The following is a 20,141-nucleotide window of genomic DNA, read 5'->3' as shown; positions in this document are numbered from 1 at the left end:
AAAAAAAAAAAAAAAAAAAAAGAATCTTTGCCACAAGTCTTAACCACTGTCCAGCTATAGCAACCATTTTACAGGGTTTTCCCTCCATCAGTTTTACAGAAGCTTACCCACTAGGGGTAGTTTCTTGTTGCCATTAACCTTAGTTAGGTTGGTTTGGTAAGTGCACAAAGATGGGCTTGGTGCTTGAAAGGCTTTAGGAACTTCACAACTCAAGTGCTAGGCCACCATAGCTGTCTTCAGGGCAGCCTTCAGTCCGTCCTGCAGTCAGGGTTAAAATACACTACACCTCTCCCAGCAATGCCCTCCTTAGGCATGGCTGTGGGTTCTAGGAGAAACTGAATCTTGAGCTTTCCAAGCCTTTACCTTTATAGGAGTAGGCAGTGGCAAAGTAAGAGTTCTTCTTGCTTCTTGAACATATGGAAAACAACTATCTTAAATCCCCACCTGGCAAGTCCTATCACGTAAACTGTCTTGGAACTGATTTCAGTTCATTGGATTTCTTTTTCATTATGGCTCATAATTCTCTGTTCTTTACGTGACTGGTAATTTTTTTTGTTGAACATAAGACTATGAAATGTACCATCTATCTTCTTACAAGTATTTATGATCTTTGTTATGGGAAGCATTTAGGTTCCCTTGAAGCAATTTGATTCTTTCAGGTCTTAACTTTTTATTTGGCATACAGCAGTACTTATTCTATATGCACTTTTGCCTTAGTAGTAAGGCTCCACTGTATTTCCTGCTACCTCATGAATCTGGCATTCTTCCACTCTGGCTGTTGAGATAGAGACCTGGTCCCAGCGCTATATGGGCTTTGGGATTATCCCATGTTATTTATTCAGGCATCTCTTTCCTCTACACTGTGAGCCACAGACCAGAGGACCTTGCACATTTTCACACCTGTCTCTTTGAACTTTTCTTCTTTGATATTCTGCCCCATGAATTCCAATAGCTTCTAAACTCAAGGAGCCTACTCAACTGTAGACTAGAAAATTGCTACAGTAGTGAATTCCCAATAGTTTTCCAGATCTCAGAGATACAGAGCTCTGCATTGCCTTTGGTATCTCAAAATGCCTTTGTTTCATACTCTATCCATATCTATGGGGAGGGAGGCAGTTATTTGGTTAGTTTGGTTTGGTTTAGTTTTGAGGGGTTTTGTGTGTGTGTGTGTGTGAATTCAGATTGTGGTATAAATATGATCTTTGCTACTGACATTTTTTAGATTTATTTTATTAAGAGTGTGTGTGTGTGTGTGTGTGTGTATGCATGAGGGTGTGTGTTCAGGTGTATGCATTCATGTGGGTATGTGCACCCACATATAAGTGCAATTGTCTGCAGAAGTCAAAGGCAGGGATATAACTCTAGCCCTGGAACTAGAGTTATAGATGAGTTGAGCCACCTGATATGGGTGCTTAAAAAACAAACTAAGGTCCTCTTTGAGAGTAGCTCACCATCTCTCCAGCCTTTGTTACTGATTCTTACCTGAGGTGGTAAATCAGCTTGAGTGTGTATCCATGTGTGAGAAGAGAGAGAGAGAGAGAGCAAGTCAAGGAAAAAGAGACAGAAAAAAAGAATTTGGTTTTTATTCATACCAATTATTAGAATATACAGAAAAGTATACAACTCATTGATTCTCACAAGCCAAGCATTCCAGGCTGCCACCTAGTCAGCAAGAGAGCAGCACCAGCATATCTAGAAGTTCCTCGTAGTCCCCACCCACAAAGGAGCTCATGGCAGTGTGATAGATGGCTGTTCAGTTGGCAGTCCTCCTAGAACTTTTCTGTCTATCTTATTAAAGAATGTGGTTTTCAGCTTAAACAACTAGCTGAAAATTTGGTCTTTTGTTTGTCCTTAATAGATGAATGATCCAGCACTGAGACACACAGGCCTCTACTGCAACCAGCTCTCATCCACTGACCTTCTCAAAACAGACGCAGATGGAAACCAGGTCAGTAAGAAAGAAAATCCTAGTGCAGAGCTGGCAGATGCAATCACTCTGGATACATGGAGGACGTCACATGGCATATGGTTAAGAGCTGAACCCTGGAAGTCAGATGTGGGTGTGCTCCCTGGTTCTTTCCTTCCCAGCCATGGCACTATGGGATTTAAAGCCCTCTCTTGAGCTTCGTATGACTGCAGAGCTGCCAAGACGCTTGCTTACTGGGTGCTAAGAAGGTTAAATGAGATAAGCTGCAAAGGATTTAACTTAGTTCCCAGGTCAGATAGTGGAATCACAGATGTGGCCACTCATCAGTGATACAAACTCTGCAAACCAGTGTTCTAAAATGCTGTAATCAAAGATCTCAGAATATTTCAGTACGTTGAGATAAAGCAGTGTCTGCTCTGCACTGTGCCTCCCTAGCAGGGTGCTTCTAAACAGCACAAAAGAGCAAGACGGTCTCTTTTCTAAATTTGGGGGCAGAGCTAATTCACTTTGGCAACTGATTTAGTCTTCAGTCTCTTAATATTAACATAAGCATCAGGCTAGACAGAGACATAGAAATACCTACATCGTCACTGTAAAGTTTATGACTTGCCGGGCCCCATGGGCTTTATCTCATTTAACCTTCCATTGTGACTGTGGAGGCTGTAGTGCTCCTTCCCTTCACAGACGGAGAAACGGACCCTGAGAACCTTTAGCTATGTGCATTATTCACAAAGCTAGAGAGATTCTCCCACTACCAAAGTCTTCTTGGGACCTGTTAAAAATGCAGCACACAGAATCATGCACATAAATTGTTGTGTAACCAAAGAAGGTAGACTACCAAATGTATGCTATAAATAACAAAACCCAAACTTTCACAGAAAGGAGAAATAGGGATGACATACATCTCAGTAGTAGGACACTTGTCTACCTCACAGAAGGCTCTGGGTTCCATCCCAGTACCGAAAAAAAAAATCAGTAAATAAAGCTAAGATGGTCAGAGGACATTTACACGGGAGATGGACTAAGCTAGGCTTGAACAGCAGTCCTCAGGCCACATGAAGAAGAAAAGAGTGACAGTTGTTGGGATCCAGAGGCAGGAAATAGTTAGTTATATAGTCATATAGTTATAGGAAGCCACTGCCATTAAGAATAAAAAGTTTGTGATAAGAAATCATGGGAATCAGTAGGCAGTGGTGGCATGCACCTTTAATCCCAGCACTCGGAAGGCAGAGGCAGGCAGATCTGTGAGTTTAAGGCCAGCCTGGTCTACAGAGTGAGTTCCAGGATAGCCAGGACTAAATTGAGAAACCTTGTCTTAAGACTTTAAGACAGACAGACAGACCTGAGGGGGAAGGAGGGAGGGAGGAGGGAGGGGGAGGGAGAAAGAGTGTCAGTCACAGGAATCAATACAGGCAGAGTAGATGGTGTCACATTTCTAGATGAGTTGAATATTGAGTAAAGGAATGAAGGAATCTGAGCTCATTCCTGGTGACAAAGTGATCCCTGAAGAAGATGACTGATAGCACACTAGTTTGTCTTTCTCCTTGACTAGAAGAGGTAAAGGAAGGTCTGTTGGGGTTTGGAATAGAAAAGTGAGTCAGGAGGCTGTGTCCAGAGGCTGAGCCTTCATCTAAGCCCTGGGAGATAAAGAACAGGCATTTTGTGATGAAAAATGGAGGGCAGTTTTCATTCACTAGATGTTCAAAGTCACCCTCATAGAAGCATGTCCCAGGCAGCATGACAAATGACTCACAAGCAAGTTTTAAGGTTCTAGAGTCATCAGACAGTGCTTGAATTAAGTAAAAAGTGTACAGTGAACTCATGGAGTCTGGTGCTGGATTCTCCCTCTCCCCAGCATGTCTCCAGCTCCCTCCTTCAGTCAGCCTGTACCCGCCTGTGCAGGCACAGTCATTTAAAGGTCTCAGGCAGCCTCATAAAAGTTTGAAATCAGACTTAATCTCTATAATTTTTATACACTCTTTAAAAATAATCCTTATAAAGAAGCAGGATTTTCTTTCTAGTTTATTTTGTGGTTCCTTTCTTTTTATCAAGATTGCTTTAAAATATTTAGGGAAGAAAATAACCTATGATGTTCTGCTCCAATATTTCATCCTTAGAAAGAAATGAACATAAAATTTTCTGTGTTGATTTGAAAATGGAAAGGCATCATTGTTTGTGCTCACATGAAGGTCCAGTGGGATAGTCTTCATCCATTATAGCCCATCATGATGTCTTCTTAGTCCCTTGTTCTGTGTTCGCCAAACAGAAACTGGAAAGTGAGTGAGACAGAACTATAGAAATCACAGGAATGGTGGCATACAGGTTGGTATACAGAAAAGGAGAAGATGAAGGGAATGCCACAGTTCAGCTGTATGAGGCCAGACAGAGAAGAGGAGAGGAACATGGAGTGGAGAAGCAGGAAGTGGGCTGGGAGGTTGCTGTGAGAAGAGAAGGCCCTGTGGGTTTCCAGAAGAAAAAGAATGGGAACAGTAGCTACAAGAGCCCAATGCGGGAAGGAAGCAGCACTGGAAATGGTCCAAAGATGATGGTGATGGGCTCATGAGAGAGAGCTCAGCAGAGCCAGGAACCAATTCTGAGATGCTGGGGACCAAGGCTGATGGGGAAGGAGGGATGCTGACCTAACTGAGCAGACACTGAAGGGCTCCATGGCTGTCTGTCTCCTGGAGAGGGAGTCAAGGGGCACACAAAGGGAGTAAGAATAAGGGGCCACAGGCTAGCCTGACACAGACTTGATGATGGGACACTGGCCAGTTGAGCAGTGTGGGTAATAGAAACAGCTTATATTCCATTTAGGATAGAACATTTTCAGAAAAGTTGAATGTGACTAGCATGCATTAGTGATAAATGACCAAAATAAGGAATCACTAACCTATTAAATATGAGGTACATTTGCTGAAAGTTTTAGTCACTAAGCTACCTTAGAAAGCATTTCTATTTGTCACCTAGAGCATTCAGAAGTGTGGCCTGTTAATCAGTTCTATAGAAAATGTTTTAATAAGGCTAGTGGGGAAAGACTAATACTGGCTTTGTTTTCTAATAGGAGATGCCAGAACTATGTACATTTAGACATTTTGAGGAATGCATTAATTTATTATAGTATATACTTCTAGAAATAAAGGGAAAATTACATTGTTCTCAAATGATGTTTTTTGTGTGTGTGTGGTTTTTTTTTTTTTTTTTGGCTTGTGTGTTTAAGTAAATTGTCTGTGAGGGAAAAAATCAAAGGCAAAATTTCTGTGCTGCTCTGTGTTGTAAATCTTAAGTCAGTGAAGGAGCTGTGTACAGATTACTAACTAACCATCTAGATGTGACCCGCAGTGGTGCCAGTGTGGTGCAGAGTGTGCTCACCTTATTTTGCTAATATTCAGTTAAAGCCCTTATTTCTCAGTGACATAAAAAAATTTTCCCCTATTAAAGTCATCCATAGAATGCTTTGGAGCTAGTTTTCCAATTAGCATGTGATTTTTAAAACCCACCCCTGTGTCCCCACACTCTGAAGCTGGGCTTCCCCGGCCCTGACAGTAGTAGAGAAGACACTTTGAGTCCACATGGCAACCTTGTAGGAGGCGTGACCAGTCCAGTTTTGGTTTTATTTTAAGTGTGAACTTTCCAGAACCCTGAGCAAAATGAGTGCAGCGATTTTCTTTTTGTAGGACAAGAAGACAGAAGAGTTCTTCTCTGTGGTGACTACAGACTAGAGGAGCTCTAGTGAGTTTCCACTTCACGTAGTACCCACTCATAAGCCGGGGGGGCAGGCCCTTCTGTCTCAACACATCTTTTATTTGTGTTCCAGCAGGTGCAGCAGGTTCAGGTGTTTGCTGACGTCCAGTGTACAGTGAATCTGGTAGGCGGGGACCCTTACCTGAACCAGCCTGGTCCACTGGGAACTCAAAAGCCCACATCAGGACCACAGACCCCCCAGGCCCAGCAGAAGAGCCTCCTTCAGCAGCTACTGACGGAGTAACCACTTTTAAAGGAATGTGAAATTTAAATAATAGACATGCAGAGTTATACAAATATATTATATATTTTTCTGAGATTTTTGATATCTCAATCTGCAGCCATTCTTCAGGTCGTAGCATTTGGAGCAAAAAAAAGAAAAAGAAAAAGAAAAAAAAAAGAAAAAAAGTTCACTTTTGTTGGGAGATTGAGAGGTGGTGTTTTTGTTTCCTTCTTTGTAAAGGCCTTGGATATTGAAAAGAATAACAAGGCAGAACAGTTGGACAATCTTATTTCTTGAGCCAAAAGTTAATTATTCTTATTTTTATAATCAGTCATTGGCTTCTTATCTGGATGAAGGCTTTTGGAGGGAAACCAAAATAACAAGTTCGGAGGAGAAGACAAAGCCCTGCCTCACCGGCTCAGCCCTGTCCCAGCCCTGGAAGAAGAGCCTGTGGGGTTTTACCTGTCTGTCCACCAAAGGCTATCATGCTCCTCCCACCAACAGCCTCCCTGACCCGCCCCGACCCCAGGCAGCTTGTGTGTACAATCAGCTTCTTCAAGCAACTCTGTGTCTGTTGGCATCAAGAGAATATTTTGTGTCTACATATGTACCCCTTCTCCTTTTTATAGAGATGGATTTAAACCAAGATGCCTCCAGGAAAGAGGATGAAATGAGTATATTCACCAAGGAATCCAAAAATGCAGTTTGGGGGAAAATGCAATAATTTTTGATGAGATGGGTGAAGGACAAGAACCGAGTTCTATCAATTATTGTAGATACAATTTTCTGATTAAGTCTGCAGGGAAGGCAGCCTGTTCTTTCTACTTTTACTCTATTAACAGCAAGGTAGCTAAAGTTATTTAAAATAAAATTAAGTTTATGATCCGAGTAGCTTTTTTTTCCTAAAATCTCACTGTAAATATATTTTGATTTCTTGTAGAAATTGATTTTGTTCTGTTTAATTTTATGCTTTTTTTTTTCATCCTCTTGGCTTTTCTAAATTTGCGTGTGAAATATAATGTTGATTGAATTACAATTACATTTGGCTGGTAATTTCATTATCCCAGTAACTGTGAAGCCATGTATGGATTTACTTTAGGTCTCATCAAGGTGGCACCGCTGGAAAAGAGCTATTCTAGCTGAGCTAGAGGAGACCATCTCAGAGTGGCCAGGCTCAGCTGATCAAAGTACACAGGCCGCTTGTATGAAGGGAAATCAGTGCTCAAAGAAAATCTCTTTTTTTTTTTGTCTCAGAATAACTTTGGGAATTTGAATTTCCATCAGTGCAAATGTGTTTCTCTGTTCTGCTCCGAGACTAACTGGTACCATGTTACCCCCTTGTCTTGTTACTCTGCCACATCCCATCCCATCTCATCCTGGCCCCGAGAAAGGAGCCAGCGAACTGAATCTAGTGCTAGCAGTTGTGCTCCAGCCCGGGCGAGCTTGAGCAAGGCATGGCCAGAGAGGCTAAGGGAGACCCCATGCTAACCTTGCCCAGCATCCCCGGGCCTGTGGACGGCAACACTGACCTTCTGCACCAGCTACCTCTGCTCACACGGCAGAGAAAAGGCCATAGAACCAATGCAGATGAGGAGCATGGACTCAAGACTTCAAGGAAGAAGCCATTTCCCCAGGTCCTTCCTTCTGCATCTCACCACCCCTGGTACAAACAACTCCACTGAACAGCATCTACTCAGAAACTACAGAACTTTGAAAATGGTGGAAGGGCTCATGTGGTAGCAACTATGAAACAGAAATAGGACCCTCAGTTACAGACATTATCTTTTTTAGTTTTTCAGAAAATGCATCCCTGATCTCATTCATTTCCAGCTTGAAAGCCCAGCCATGTTACTCTAGTTCCTACCAAACTGCTCTAGGAGGTCGTTTCCATTTTGTTTGTGATAATAAACGTGCAGACTTCAGGAAGTTCACCTTTAATTTCAGCATTCCAGATGAATTTTCCTGACTTGGCGCTTTTGAGTAAGGACCTAGAAAAGAACATCAGTAAGGAAAGTTGGAGATGCTAATGTCCTCCCCCATCCCCACTGCACCTTAAAGTATGCATGTCACCTTCAAGGTTTTATAATTGCACTGTTTGTTTTATGTATGTACAGATTAAAATTATTGCTACATTTGAGGAAAATAAAATTGCTTGCTTCTATGTAATTCCTGTCATTCCGCAGGAAATTGACTTTTCCAGCTACTGAATAGAATTTGTTTAACAACCTCATGGGCTGCCTCTTCATTTATGCGCTGTGGAGGGGAGGGAACACATAGAAAGATTACCAAATCACGGATGACTTCAAATACTAAAGGTTAATAAAAAGAAATGATCCTCAAGCCAGAAATCTTTAAAGTTACTCTAATATGAACCAGTCCTGAAAATTTTGATGAGAGCAAAGTGAAGCTGTGACTGGGGGCTGACTTAACGGGCATTGGTCTTCTGAGTGAACTGTTGTATCTGGGGCTGGGATACTAGCCGGGCAGCACTAAAGAACCATGATGTATCACGCCTCTCTCAGTTACTGATTCTGGTGAGGAATTCTACTTGAGGATGCTGTTTCAGTGTGATAGAGCATTTTATAAAAGTTAGGCCCTGGCCAGTGAGATGGCTCAGCATCTGTAAGCCTAACAATTTCAGTTCTGCTCCTAGAACCCACGTGGAAAGAGAGGACTCCTCAGTCCTGAAAGCTGTCCTCTGGTCTCCACAGGAGTGCTATGCTGTACACACACACACACACACACACACACACACACACATACATACACACACACACCAATAGTAATCTTTGTTTAAACTTAGACCCTAAGTAGAGCCAATTCCAGAGGGCCTGTTTCTCACGTATATTCCCACACATAACTACAGACTTGGAATCTGCTGCTGAGAGTCACATTCTGAGATGAAAGAATACATTCTCCCATAGCCGGGATGAGAGAAATGTGAGACTTCTTTAAATGCAGCCTCCCACTGGCACAAAGTTATCCTGAGTGGCAGTGGAGAGAGAAGAGCAAACAGAAACAGTGAGGAAAACTGAGATACTGGAATGAGGAAACTGCCTTCCTTGTGGTCTAGGGAAGATTCCATTCATAGAGAAGTTCCTAGAAACTGCCTCATGGGCTGACCAAGCAAAAGAAAAGACAGTTGCCTGCTTAGGTAGTACTAATCCTATGCTGACAGTAACTGCTCTTGTCAGAAGAGCACCTGCACTTGAATATGCTGAATGGCCCCTGAGCATTCCCCTGCCTCTAAATTTCACTGATTCAGTTGAGCCCATACGTTCTTTTTGCTGGTGGCTGAGCCTGTTCTGCCTGCCAGCAATGTTAGCTTTCTTTGCATATTTTATTTTCATTGCTACCATAATCTTAAGAACATTGAAAAACAAAAAGGCCCTATCATCATTTGCCTACTCAACACATTTTATTCCTTACCCAAGGCTCCAGGAACAAGGAAGGATGAAAACAAGGTTGACCCCTGCCTGGTGCTGACTTGTGAGGAGTGGTACAAAGGAGAGAGGTCTCTGAGAGAGGCCATGCCTGGAGGTCAGCGCAGGTTTCCTTGCAGAGATATGGTATTGGAGGTGAGGTACTGAGAGTACAGCAGACAGCACGGGACAGATCTGAGGAGCATGGGAAGGTGCAGATGGGAAGGAGCCATAGAAAGAGGATGTCTGGGCCAGTGTGTGGAGGAGCATTCATACACAAGCCCGCAGAGTTCTGTCAGCCGGTGGGGCCAACACTGGTAGGAATGTGTATGTACTGGCTGGTTTTGTGTCAACTTGACGCAAGCTGGAGTTATCACAGAGAAAGGGGCTTCAGTTGAGGAAATGCCTCCATGAGATCCAACTGTAAGGCATTTTCTCAATTAGTGATCAAGGGGGAAGGGCCCCTTGTGGATGGTACCATCCCTGAGCTGGAAGTCTTGGGTTCTATAAAAGAACAGAATGAACAAGCCAGGGGAAGCAAACCAATAAGGAACATGCCTCCATGGCCTCTACATCAGCTCCTGCTTCCTGACCTGCCTGAGTTCCAGTCCTGACTTCCTTTGGTGATAACAGCAATGTGGAAGTGTAAGCTGAATAAACCCTTTCCTCCCCAATTTGCTTCTTGGTCATGATGTTTGTGCAGGAATAGAAACCCTGACTAAGACAAGAATAGGCTTGGGGGCCTTGTTCGGAAGTCATAGCAGCTGACGGCTGAGGTCTCTTCCATAACTATCCCTACCCAACCAGAAGCAGAGCCTTCTGTTCCTTCTATCCAGCCATCTATAGCTGGTGATGATATTAAAGACATTCAAAGAAAGTAAATAATAGATGCTCTATCAATTTCTAAAGTGGTTAGGGTCACAGCCTCAGCCTATCTTTGAGAGAGAAACTGTTTATCAGCGTGGGTACATGAAATCCAGCTTTAAAATGTTATAGCATGTGAGTGTTACACCTGCATGTGTGTATGTACAAGAGGCCAAAGGTGGAGAAGAGAGATCCTGACTCCTTTTCTAGAGACTGTGAGAACTTGTCCTTTGGGTCCTCAAGTTAATGAGGGGAGGGACTCTTTGGCATGTAATTAGCCAATAAAGTATATGTCTCAGCACATCTAAACAGGAAGTGAAGTATGGACTGTCTGAAACAGGGTCAATGCTTTAGCTTAAAAGAATTATAGAAGGTGATGGTTAGAGGCAGGTATAAGACTGTCTGACGGGGCTGGCGAGATGGCTCAGTGGGTAAGAGCACTGACTGCTCTTCTGAAAGTCATGAGTTCAAATCCCAGCAACAACATGGTTGTTTACAACCACCCGTAATGAAATCTGACATCCTCTTCTAGTGTGTCTAAAGTCAGCTACAATGTACTTATGTATAATAATAAATTTTTTAAAAAAGAGAATATCTGACAGCTCAGTTACAGAGCACTCAACTAACACGCATGGGACCCTGGGTAGACCTCAGCAGTGTGTGTGTGGCTATCAGGATCCTTTCCATGAAACTGGGTCATTGTACAGTCCATAATTCTAAGACAGTAGGTTTCATGGATCTCAGTTGGAAGTGTTCTCGTCTGTGCTGTCTATCCTTTAGATGTGAAGCCTTCCCACATAGAAAGCAGAAACCAAGAGTAAAATGTTGAAAGGACTAACTGCTTTCTCATCAGACATTCCTCCTACCTCCGTGGCCAGAGGTCCCAAGATTTAGAACAAAGTAAAAAAAAAAAAAAAAAAACCCTAGGCCATAAAAATAGCTTCTGTTTCTGATGAGCTGATGTGTGACAGACATGGACAGCACCAGACATAACTGCCTGAGCTGCCTGTTTCCCACGGTGGGGACTCCATAGCTCTCATCCTTCCTAATGCAGAGACCCTTTAATGCAGTTCCTCATGCTATGGTGACCCCCAACCATAAAATTATTTCGTTGCCCACTCATAACTAACTGTAATGTTGCTACTGTTATGTAATTGTAATGTAAGTGTCTTATATGCAGGATATGTGACCCCTGTGAAAAGGTCTCGACACACTGGTTGAGAACTACCACCATAAATGTTGCTCTACCTTTCCATTCTTCCAGGAAGTCACTGTCAGCCCTTTCCACCTGCATTTGATCTTTCAGCATCCCTATCCCTCAATGTAGATCAGGCCTATTCACAGAGGTTGAAACTGAATCCCCAATTTATGGTGAAGGGGCTCAAAAATTCTGGCCTATGAGTTAGATGTTGAGCTTTGGGGTGAAACCCCTTTGTGCTGCACAGAACTACCATTAAAGATGAGATTATCAGATACCAACATAAGGGATGGGAACCACAGGGCTCTGTTATCATGGTTGTTTCCGATGGGGTTTCACTTCACTACATAGACCAGGCTGGCCCCAAACTCACAGAGATGTGACAGGCTCCATTTTTCTGCTGGTTTAAAAGTATGTACCATCATACCTGCTTAAGGCTAACAATTTTTTTGAGATTTATTTTACTTGTGTGGGGTTGGGGGTGGGGGAGTGTTCACCTGGAGGCTAGCAGAAGGCATTAGATGGCATCAGATTCCCTGCAGCTGGAGTCACACAAGTGCTAATTCTGTGTGCTAAAAAGGAAGACTGCTCCTCTGAAAGAGGAGCTAACACTCTTAACCATTCAGTGCTTACCTGTTTTCTAGCTCCAACACTGAGAATCCTAATGAATTCAAGATTATTCTTTTTTAAAAAAAAAAAAAAGATAGATTTATTTATTTATTTATTTATTTATTTATTTATTTATTTATTTATTATATATAAGTACATTGTAGCTGTCTTCAGACACCCCAGAAGAGGGCATCAGATCTCATTACAGACGGTTGTGAGCCAACACGTGGTTGTTGGGATTTGAACTCAGGACCTTCAGAAGAGCAGTCAGTGCTCTTAACTGCTGAGCTATCTCTCCAGCCCCCAAAATTATTCTTTAGGACTTAAGTTCCATAGAGGGTTCTGAAGGTTTTTATTTTGAAAATCAAACAACCTTTGGAAGCTATTAGTGGTGACTGTCCATGCCTAGAGCAAATCTCCAATCAGCCTGAGTGTAGCAACCTCTGCTCTCTAGAAAACAAATATTCCAAGCACACATCTGGCCTTTATTCTTTGCTGCTCAGGCAGGGTCTCACTTCCAAGACTAGGCAGGCTTTGAACTTGAAATCTTCCTGCCTCAGCCTTCAGAGAGCTGGGAATACATGCCTGAACCATCACACTCGGGCTACTACCGATCTTCATACTTAAATTAACTGCTACCACATTCATTTCTGCCTTGTCTATAATGATTTCTTTCTAGTTCTCATCCTTCAGGGCCCTGTTCCAGAACCTTCCCCTGGCTGCAGCACTTGCTTTGCACTCATGGCTAGCTGAGTTTGCTTCGTTAGCACTTGGCTGTATGCACACTGGTCTCTTTTCTCCATTAAATTGTTAAGTCTCCTTCAAAAGACTGATGCATCTTTTTCCCCTTCTCAGAATCTTCTCCACAGCAGCCTCTTGAATGCTGACTGGAGCAATGGAGTGTTTCAACTGCTAAGGGACAAGTGGGCACTGAGTTGTCCCCCTGCAGTCAGGATTACTGCATTTCTGGAAGTTTACAAATGTGCGCACAACTTGCATGGCGTGGTTCTGTTTCTATGTTTTCCCCTTTTCATAAAATGTAAAGGAATTCTTTTTTAACTAGTTTTTGAAAGTCTCCAAATTCAGGAACTGAACCAGGCTGAAGATCACAGAAACACTGCAGGCTTCCTCCCTAAATGAGCAGAAACTGGATCCTATATCTCTTTCTGATCTGCAGTATGGACCTCTGAAAAGCAACATTTAGTGTTAAGATTAAGCAATAATGGGATGGCTCTAAAATTTCTTAGACTTGCCTTTAAAGCCAGTGCCTCTGAAAGCTGCCCACACAAAAGGTGGGGCAGATGGATTGAGTCAGTGAACAGGGAGATCTCAGATCTCAGAGAGAAGTCTTACCTGGGATTTCTTTCCTTAAAACAGCCCAGCCCTGCTTAGCTCTGTTTTGTTCTGGGTTCTAAGATGATCATCATACAACTGCCTGTCCCAAATCTTAGGCTCCACGTGGCCTGTTCATTTTCCATTTTAACCTATAAACTTGTATAAACATGAGAACATTTAAATTGGTTCTCACCTGAACATTCTTCTGATTTTAGGAATTACATTTTAAATGATACTCAGTAATCTAGAATTTAGAGTTGAAGTTGTACTGTGGAGAATGGTCCCTATTGAACATTTTCTATTTAAAGACCCATGTGCCTCTGTTTAGGCTTCAAACTGCCCTCCAATCTTCCCTTGAAAGCCTTTCATTAAGGAAGTCCCTAAGCATATATGGAAGTAAAGCAATAATGCAAAGATCTAGTTCTCATTTGTGAACTTATGGCCCTAGGTGATCTGTCTTAAGCGATTTTATGACCCAATCCTAACTGATCTATCTAATGTGATCTTATGATCCTAAGTCAGTGGTTCTCAACCTATGGACCCCTTTGGGGAGGGAGGAGTCACATATCAGATATCCTGCATATCAGATATTTACACTACAATTATGACTAGCAAAAATACAATTGTGAAGTGTTGTTGAGGATATTTAATGGGGGCTTCTACTCCTCCTTAGCTCATTCAGTTCTCAGATAAGAGACCCAAACCCTTTATATTTATGATAAGCCTTTAAAGCACTAGAGCTGGGCAGATATCTACCATCTAAGCTATCAGTAACTACTTCCCTATCAATAACCCGGACTTATAAGTTGCCATGTTCTGCCTAGGCCACTCTTACTCTGACCGGCCAGTCCTCATGACCATGTTTTCATGATTCACCTACCTATGGCGTCTTTTCCTCTCTCCACCTTCCCCTTCCCTTTCTTCTGGTCTCCTGCCTCAGTCCCCAAGCCTGGGGATGGAAACCCTGCCTATCTCTCTTCTACCTAGCTATAAGCTGTAGGCATCTTTATTGACCAATCAGGGATAACTTGGGGGGCAAGGTTGCATAGCATCACTTGGTGTACATGAGAATCTTCTCATCCCTGTGGTAACCAGGGCCAGTATTTAGCATTGCAATACATAGCAACAGACCAACCCTCAACAGTGAAGTAGCAATGCAATAATTTTATGGTTGAGGAGTCACCAAAACATAAGGAACTGTATTATAGGGTCACAGAGTTAGGAAGGTTGAGAACCATTGCTGCCTAAGTAAAAGTAAACAGTCTTTCCCCCCTCCCCGCCCCCCAAGGTCTACCCAAGGAAGCTGAGATTCTATAAGGCTTTGTCTTATAAAAACTGCAATACCAAGCCAGGCAGTGGTGGTGCACGCCTTTAAGCCCAGCACTTGGAAGTCAGAATCAGGCAGATTTCTGAATTCGAGGCCAGCCTGGTCTACAGAGTGAGTTCCAGGACAGCCAGAGCTATACAGAGAAACCCTGTCTGGGGGGGGGGGGGGGCTGCAAAACCTATTTTAAGTAATGAATTTTTAAAAAATAATTTAATAGTTGGCCTGAGAGATGGCTTAACAGGCAAAAATATTTGTCACACAAACCTGATAACCTGAATTTAACCCCCAAAACCTGTGTCAAAGTATGTAAAATGAATTATTTATCCTAGCTAGTTCCCAATAATGACACAAAAAGACCAAGATTTGTTTCCAAACTTCACCTCAGTATCTGGGCCGTCAAATGACCTGTCTTAACCCCCTAACCTAATTTGGCTATCTCCCAGCCAACACAGCAATAATACTTGCACTGAGGCCTTGCATTTTTTATGCTGAACTCTCAAGAACTCTTTTCTCTTTCCTCATAGCAGATCTGCAACTCGCTTCCTCTCTCCCCCTCCCTTGGCTGGTGGAAGTCCTGCCCTGATTCTCTGTTCTGCTCAGCCACTGGATGGTCAGCATTTACTGACAAGGCAGAGAATAAATGCTAAGAACTATTTGTACAAACCTGAGACAGGAGATTCCTGACATAAGCATTCCAATGCCGTGTCCTGATCAGAAGGAGATCTGAGGACTGAGAAACCAGCATCTGAATATCACAAGGTCCCTTACACAGCACACAAAAACATCACGTCTACAAAAGCAGATGGAGGAAACCGACTCCACAATGCTGTCCTGCACCGTGCAAGTGGCATACACACCATATGTGCACCATGCACACACTTTACGATAAACGACTGTGTAACTGTGACAGGAAATATTAACCGGATACCCACCATTTGCCTATACAACTTTGGGCGCAGGGATACAGTAAAATTCCTGCCCTCGGAGAGCCCGTCAGACAAATTAGTCAAATACAAGTATCAGATGGCAAATGCTGGAGGGAAAGTTTAAGTAGGGGGTGGGGGGGCAGGAACTCTGAAAGAAAGGTGCCACTGTTTAAAATGGGAAATGAGAACAGGCCTTCAGGAGAGGTGATGCTTGAGTGGCAAGCTAGAGATGAGACAGTGAGGAAAGTGTTAGGGAGAAGAGCCAGAGGAAGAACAGGAGGCAAGTGGTCAGAGGTTCTGCAGCCTTGGGACTTACAACAGGGAATAATAAGCTCTCAACCTGCTGGGGCGGTGGTGGCACATGCCTTTAACCCCAGCACTTGAGAGGCAGAGGCAGGCGGATTTCTGAGTTTGAGGCCAGCCTGGCCTACAGAGTGAGTTCCAGGACAGCCAGGGCCACACAGAGAAACCCTGTCTCGAAAAACCAAAAAAAAAAAAGCTCTCAACCTGGGTATTGTGCTATTGTGCTGCTTGGTTTTTATCAGCCTGAGAGAAACCTAGACATATCTAGGAAGAAGGAATTTTAATTGGGAAAATGCTTCTCTAATTAGCCTGTAGGCAAGTCTGTAGGGTATTGCTTTGCTTGATGATCAGGCAGGCGGAACTGGGTGGCATAAGAAGGCAAGCTGAGCAAGCTATTGTGGTAAGTCAGTAAGCAGCACCCCTCCATGACCTCTGTATCAGCTCCTGCCTCCAGGTTCCTGCCCTGACTTCCTTCCATAATGGACTATGGTGTGGAACTCACAGGGTTTCTCTGTGTAGCCCTGGCTGTCCTGGAACTCACTCTGTACACCAGGGTGGCCTCAAACTCAGTAATCACCTGCCTCTGCCTCCCAAGTGCTGGGATTAAAGGCGTGCACCACCACTACCCCTTTAGTCCCCAAGTTATAGAAACCCTAACTAAGCCAGTACTAAGGGACTTTTACATTGAAAATAGCTGCAAAGAAAGCAAATGCAGACACAAGGAGGCCTGCTGGGAGGTGCTGCTGCAGCAAGAGATGATAAACTGAACCAACTGGGATCAAATTTGGATATGGTCTTCAGCCACAGGCAAAGTTATCTGCTGGCATCTCAGATGCAGGATATGAGGGAGGAAAAAAAGAATAAAAGCAACTCCCAGGGCTTGGGCTTGAGCAACTGCAAGGATAGAATGGCCCTAACAGAGGTGGGGAAGACACACATTGACTTCACTTCCTGTCATATGTTTAAGACATCAGGCATGCAAGTGAACTCAGATCAACAGCTGGATAAACATGGGCCTGCAACTTAGGAGAGAAGTTGGGGTTGAAGATACAGACAGGAAATCATCAGCAAACAGCCTTTAAAGAGACTGTAAAGTGACTCCAAGCCAGGTTTGCAACTATGCCATCCCCTCCTAGGGAGTTTATTCCAAGAATAAAGACTATTTGATATTTGGAGTGTAATTCACCACAGTGACAGCAGAAGAAAGCTATATAGTTGCCTCCATAAGTGCAAAACGGTGGGCTTTTTTTAAGAAAAAAAAACTTTTTATGTCAATTTAATTTTAAAAAATGTGACCAAAAAGAGAACCCCTTTCATTTGATTCAGTAAAAATCCAAAAGCATTCCCATTACAACGCTAGCAAACAATGGGTTCCTGTTAGCACCACTGCTATAGGCCAAGAGGCCCTAGCCAATGCAATGCGATAAGAAAAGAAGAAGGGGGTTGGAGAGATGCTCAGTGGTTAAGAGCACTGGGTGCTCTTCTAGAGAACCTGGATTTGATTCCCAGTATCCACATGGCAGCTCATAATCACTTACAATTCCAGGGGATCAAAAGCCCCCTTCTGGCCTCTGTGGGCACAAGGCACACATGGTACAGACATACATGCAGATAATATACATACATACATACATACATACATACATAATAAATTAATTAATTAATTAAAAGCTTGTTAGCCTGGCAGTGATGGCATATACCTTTAATCCCAGTGCTTGGGAGGCAGAGGCAGGTGGATTTCCGAGTTCAAGGCAAGCCTGGTTTACAGAGTGAGTTCCAGGACAGCCAGGGCTACACAGAGAAACCCTGTCTCAAACAACCAAAAACCAAACTAAGACAAAAAAGCTTGTTAATCATATGTATATGTATTTGCCTATGTGTATATCTGTGCACCATGTTGTATGTTGTGCCCATGGAGGCCAGAAGGTGGTGCTAGAGTCTCTGGGCTGGTTGTGAACCACTGTGTTTCCTTACCCAAACATATGAAAGTTTCCCATACGGGTCCTTATAAGCATGTTACTGTGCGCTGTGTAATCAAGATGCTGATTTCTGCACCCCACATCTGGCTGCAATCCTTATTCTAAGCATCTCCTGACTCGATGCTGTGTAAGCATTGCTCCCCATTTATTCTCTGATTTGTCAATAAAAGCTGATCAGCCAATGACTGAGCAGGGGAGAGAATATGGGCAGGACTTCCCTCCCAACCAGTGGAAGGGGCAAGAGAGACAGAGGAAGTAAGAAGTAGCCATTTGAAAAGAGTCCAGGAGACACCGCGGGAAAAACAGCTGAAGCAGAGAAAGCCATAAAATACAAGGATGTCAGGGATTTGGGCTGGGAGATAGCCAGATTATATTAGAGGATTAAAATACAGTAATACTGCTCAGCTGTTGTGCCCTTAAAGCTTGTTAAATAAATATAATAGTCTAGCTTCAGTTATTTGGGAGCTAGGTGGGTTAAGAGGAAAACTACAACACACTTATTAAAAAGCCATTAACATGACCTAGAATTTACCTTTCCAGCCTCCCTTCAATCATTACCTTCTCTTCTCCCTTCCAAATTTCCTGAAATGGTCTCCAGCACTCCCATTCTTGTCTCAATAAACCACAATCTGATTTTCACCCTTATGCTCTTTAAACTGCGTTCACTGAGTCTGCAGTGCACTCCCAACTGCTAACGCCTTTTCAGTTATTTACCGAAATCCTGTGCTCTTCTTGCTCCTTTATCCTGAGCTTCATTTGGCTCCCTGGGCCTGAGGCTGCTCTCAATCCTACACTAGCTCTTCTGGAGCTCTCTTCCTACTCAGGTAGATGTCCCTCAGAGGCCCGCATGTTAAGTGCTTGCTTCCTAGAGTGGCCCTAGTAGAAGACAGTGCAGCCTTGGGAGACAGGGCCTAGAGGGAAGTCTCTAGGTAGCTGAGGACATGCCCTTGAAGGGATTCTGGGGCACCAGCCTCTCACTTGTTCTCTTTCTGCTTCCTGGCTATGAGGTGAGAGGTAGGCTTCACCACATCGCTCACCTTTGCCACCCAGAAGCCTACTTTGTCTTCTGGAACCTTCAAAACAGTGAGACAACGCAAATATCTTTTCTTTGTAAGTTAATTATCACATGTGTTTCATTATAGGGATAAGGAGTTGATCAGTATACTCATCTTAATATTTTCAGCCTTTCTTTTTTTGAGACAGGATTTTGCTCAACAGCACAGACCAGCTTTGAACTCAAGACATTCCCCCTGGCTCAGCTTCCCAAGTACAGGGCTACTTCCCAAGTTCATAAACCATGACTCCTAGCTTTCATCTTTCATATAATTCTTCCTACTGAAAAAAAATTACTCCATATAACAGTTATGGGATGGTTTTGTGCACTGTGTATTCACGTGCGATTTCTGCGCCAGAGGTCTGGTTGCAGTTCTGATGCTGGCACTGTCAAGCATTTCCTGTCTCAATCCTGTGTAAAAATTATTTTCTATCACCTCTGATTGGTTAATAAAGAGTTGATCAGCCAATAGCAAGGCAGGAGGGGAGGAGGTGGAGCTTCTGATCCCAATGAGAGGGTCTCTGATGGGACCAAAGAGAGGTGGATTTGCCAGAGATTCACCAGAGAGGGTCACCATGGGAAGATAGATGGAGCAGCCATGGCAAGACTAAGATGGCAGGCAACTGAGCACATGGCAGGGTAGTAGGCCAGACCAGCATAATCAGGTTAGAATAGATGTGAACCCTGCCCAGCTATAGTGCAAGAAGCTTTTTAACAAATACACCAGGTCTCTGTGTTGTCATTCAGGAACAAGGAAAGCATAGAAAAGCCCCATGCTTTACAATAAAGTTTGCTTCACACATGTTCAGCTTCTGTTGTTACACACAAATGTTTACAGAAATATTTTTGAACAGTGTCCGGTCATGTACAGATGTTTAAAGAAGGGAGTAATTCTGGTAAAAATTATTATAATGCTGGTAAGACTTTGTGAAGGTGATGTATTAAGTGTAGTTAAGTGTCAGGAAAGAGGGGAAGAATAGGAGCATTCTACTTCTGCACTAGAGACCGGAGGCCAGTGATAGGACATCAAGAAAAGGAGAGGGAAATGGGGAGCAGGGAGTGGGTAGGGGAGATAAGGAACTCAAAGGCAACATTTTAAACCTGAGTGGCTAGAAGTCCATTATTCCTAACAAAAAAAAACATATTGTGCTTCAGCAATGACCCACGGATAATATTGCTGCTTATTAATTCTCATCACTTGAACTTGGTAGCAATGATGATAATACATAGTAG

General features: G+C 43.2%; 1 protein-coding gene across 8 annotated transcripts in view; it reads left to right on the top strand.

Moving 5' to 3' along the window:
- Ncoa1 (nuclear receptor coactivator 1) overlaps positions 1 to 8,121 on the top strand; it is a 208,920-nt gene extending 200,799 nt beyond the window's left edge. For 2 of the 8 annotated variants that reach the window (XM_031355730.1, XM_031355732.1), the window contains 2 exons: positions 1,859 to 1,948; positions 5,742 to 6,029. In XM_031355730.1, the coding sequence (XP_031211590.1) occupies positions 1,859 to 1,948; positions 5,742 to 5,912 (261 nt within the window). In that variant the 3' untranslated portion in view covers positions 5,913 to 6,029. Of the gene's footprint in view, positions 1 to 1,858; positions 1,949 to 5,601; positions 5,657 to 5,741 lie in introns of all 8 variants that reach the window. The other 6 variants (XM_031355737.1, XM_031355735.1, XM_031355738.1 and 3 more) reach the window with 6 other exon arrangements.
- The last annotated feature ends 12,020 nt before the right edge of the window (positions 8,122 to 20,141 follow it).

Source organism: Mastomys coucha, unplaced genomic scaffold (genome assembly GCF_008632895.1).
Source record: "Mastomys coucha isolate ucsf_1 unplaced genomic scaffold, UCSF_Mcou_1 pScaffold6, whole genome shotgun sequence".
NCBI lineage: Eukaryota > Metazoa > Chordata > Mammalia > Rodentia > Muridae > Mastomys > Mastomys coucha.
Note: the sequence above shows the minus strand (reverse complement) of the source record. Positions and strands in the feature narration are given on the sequence as shown.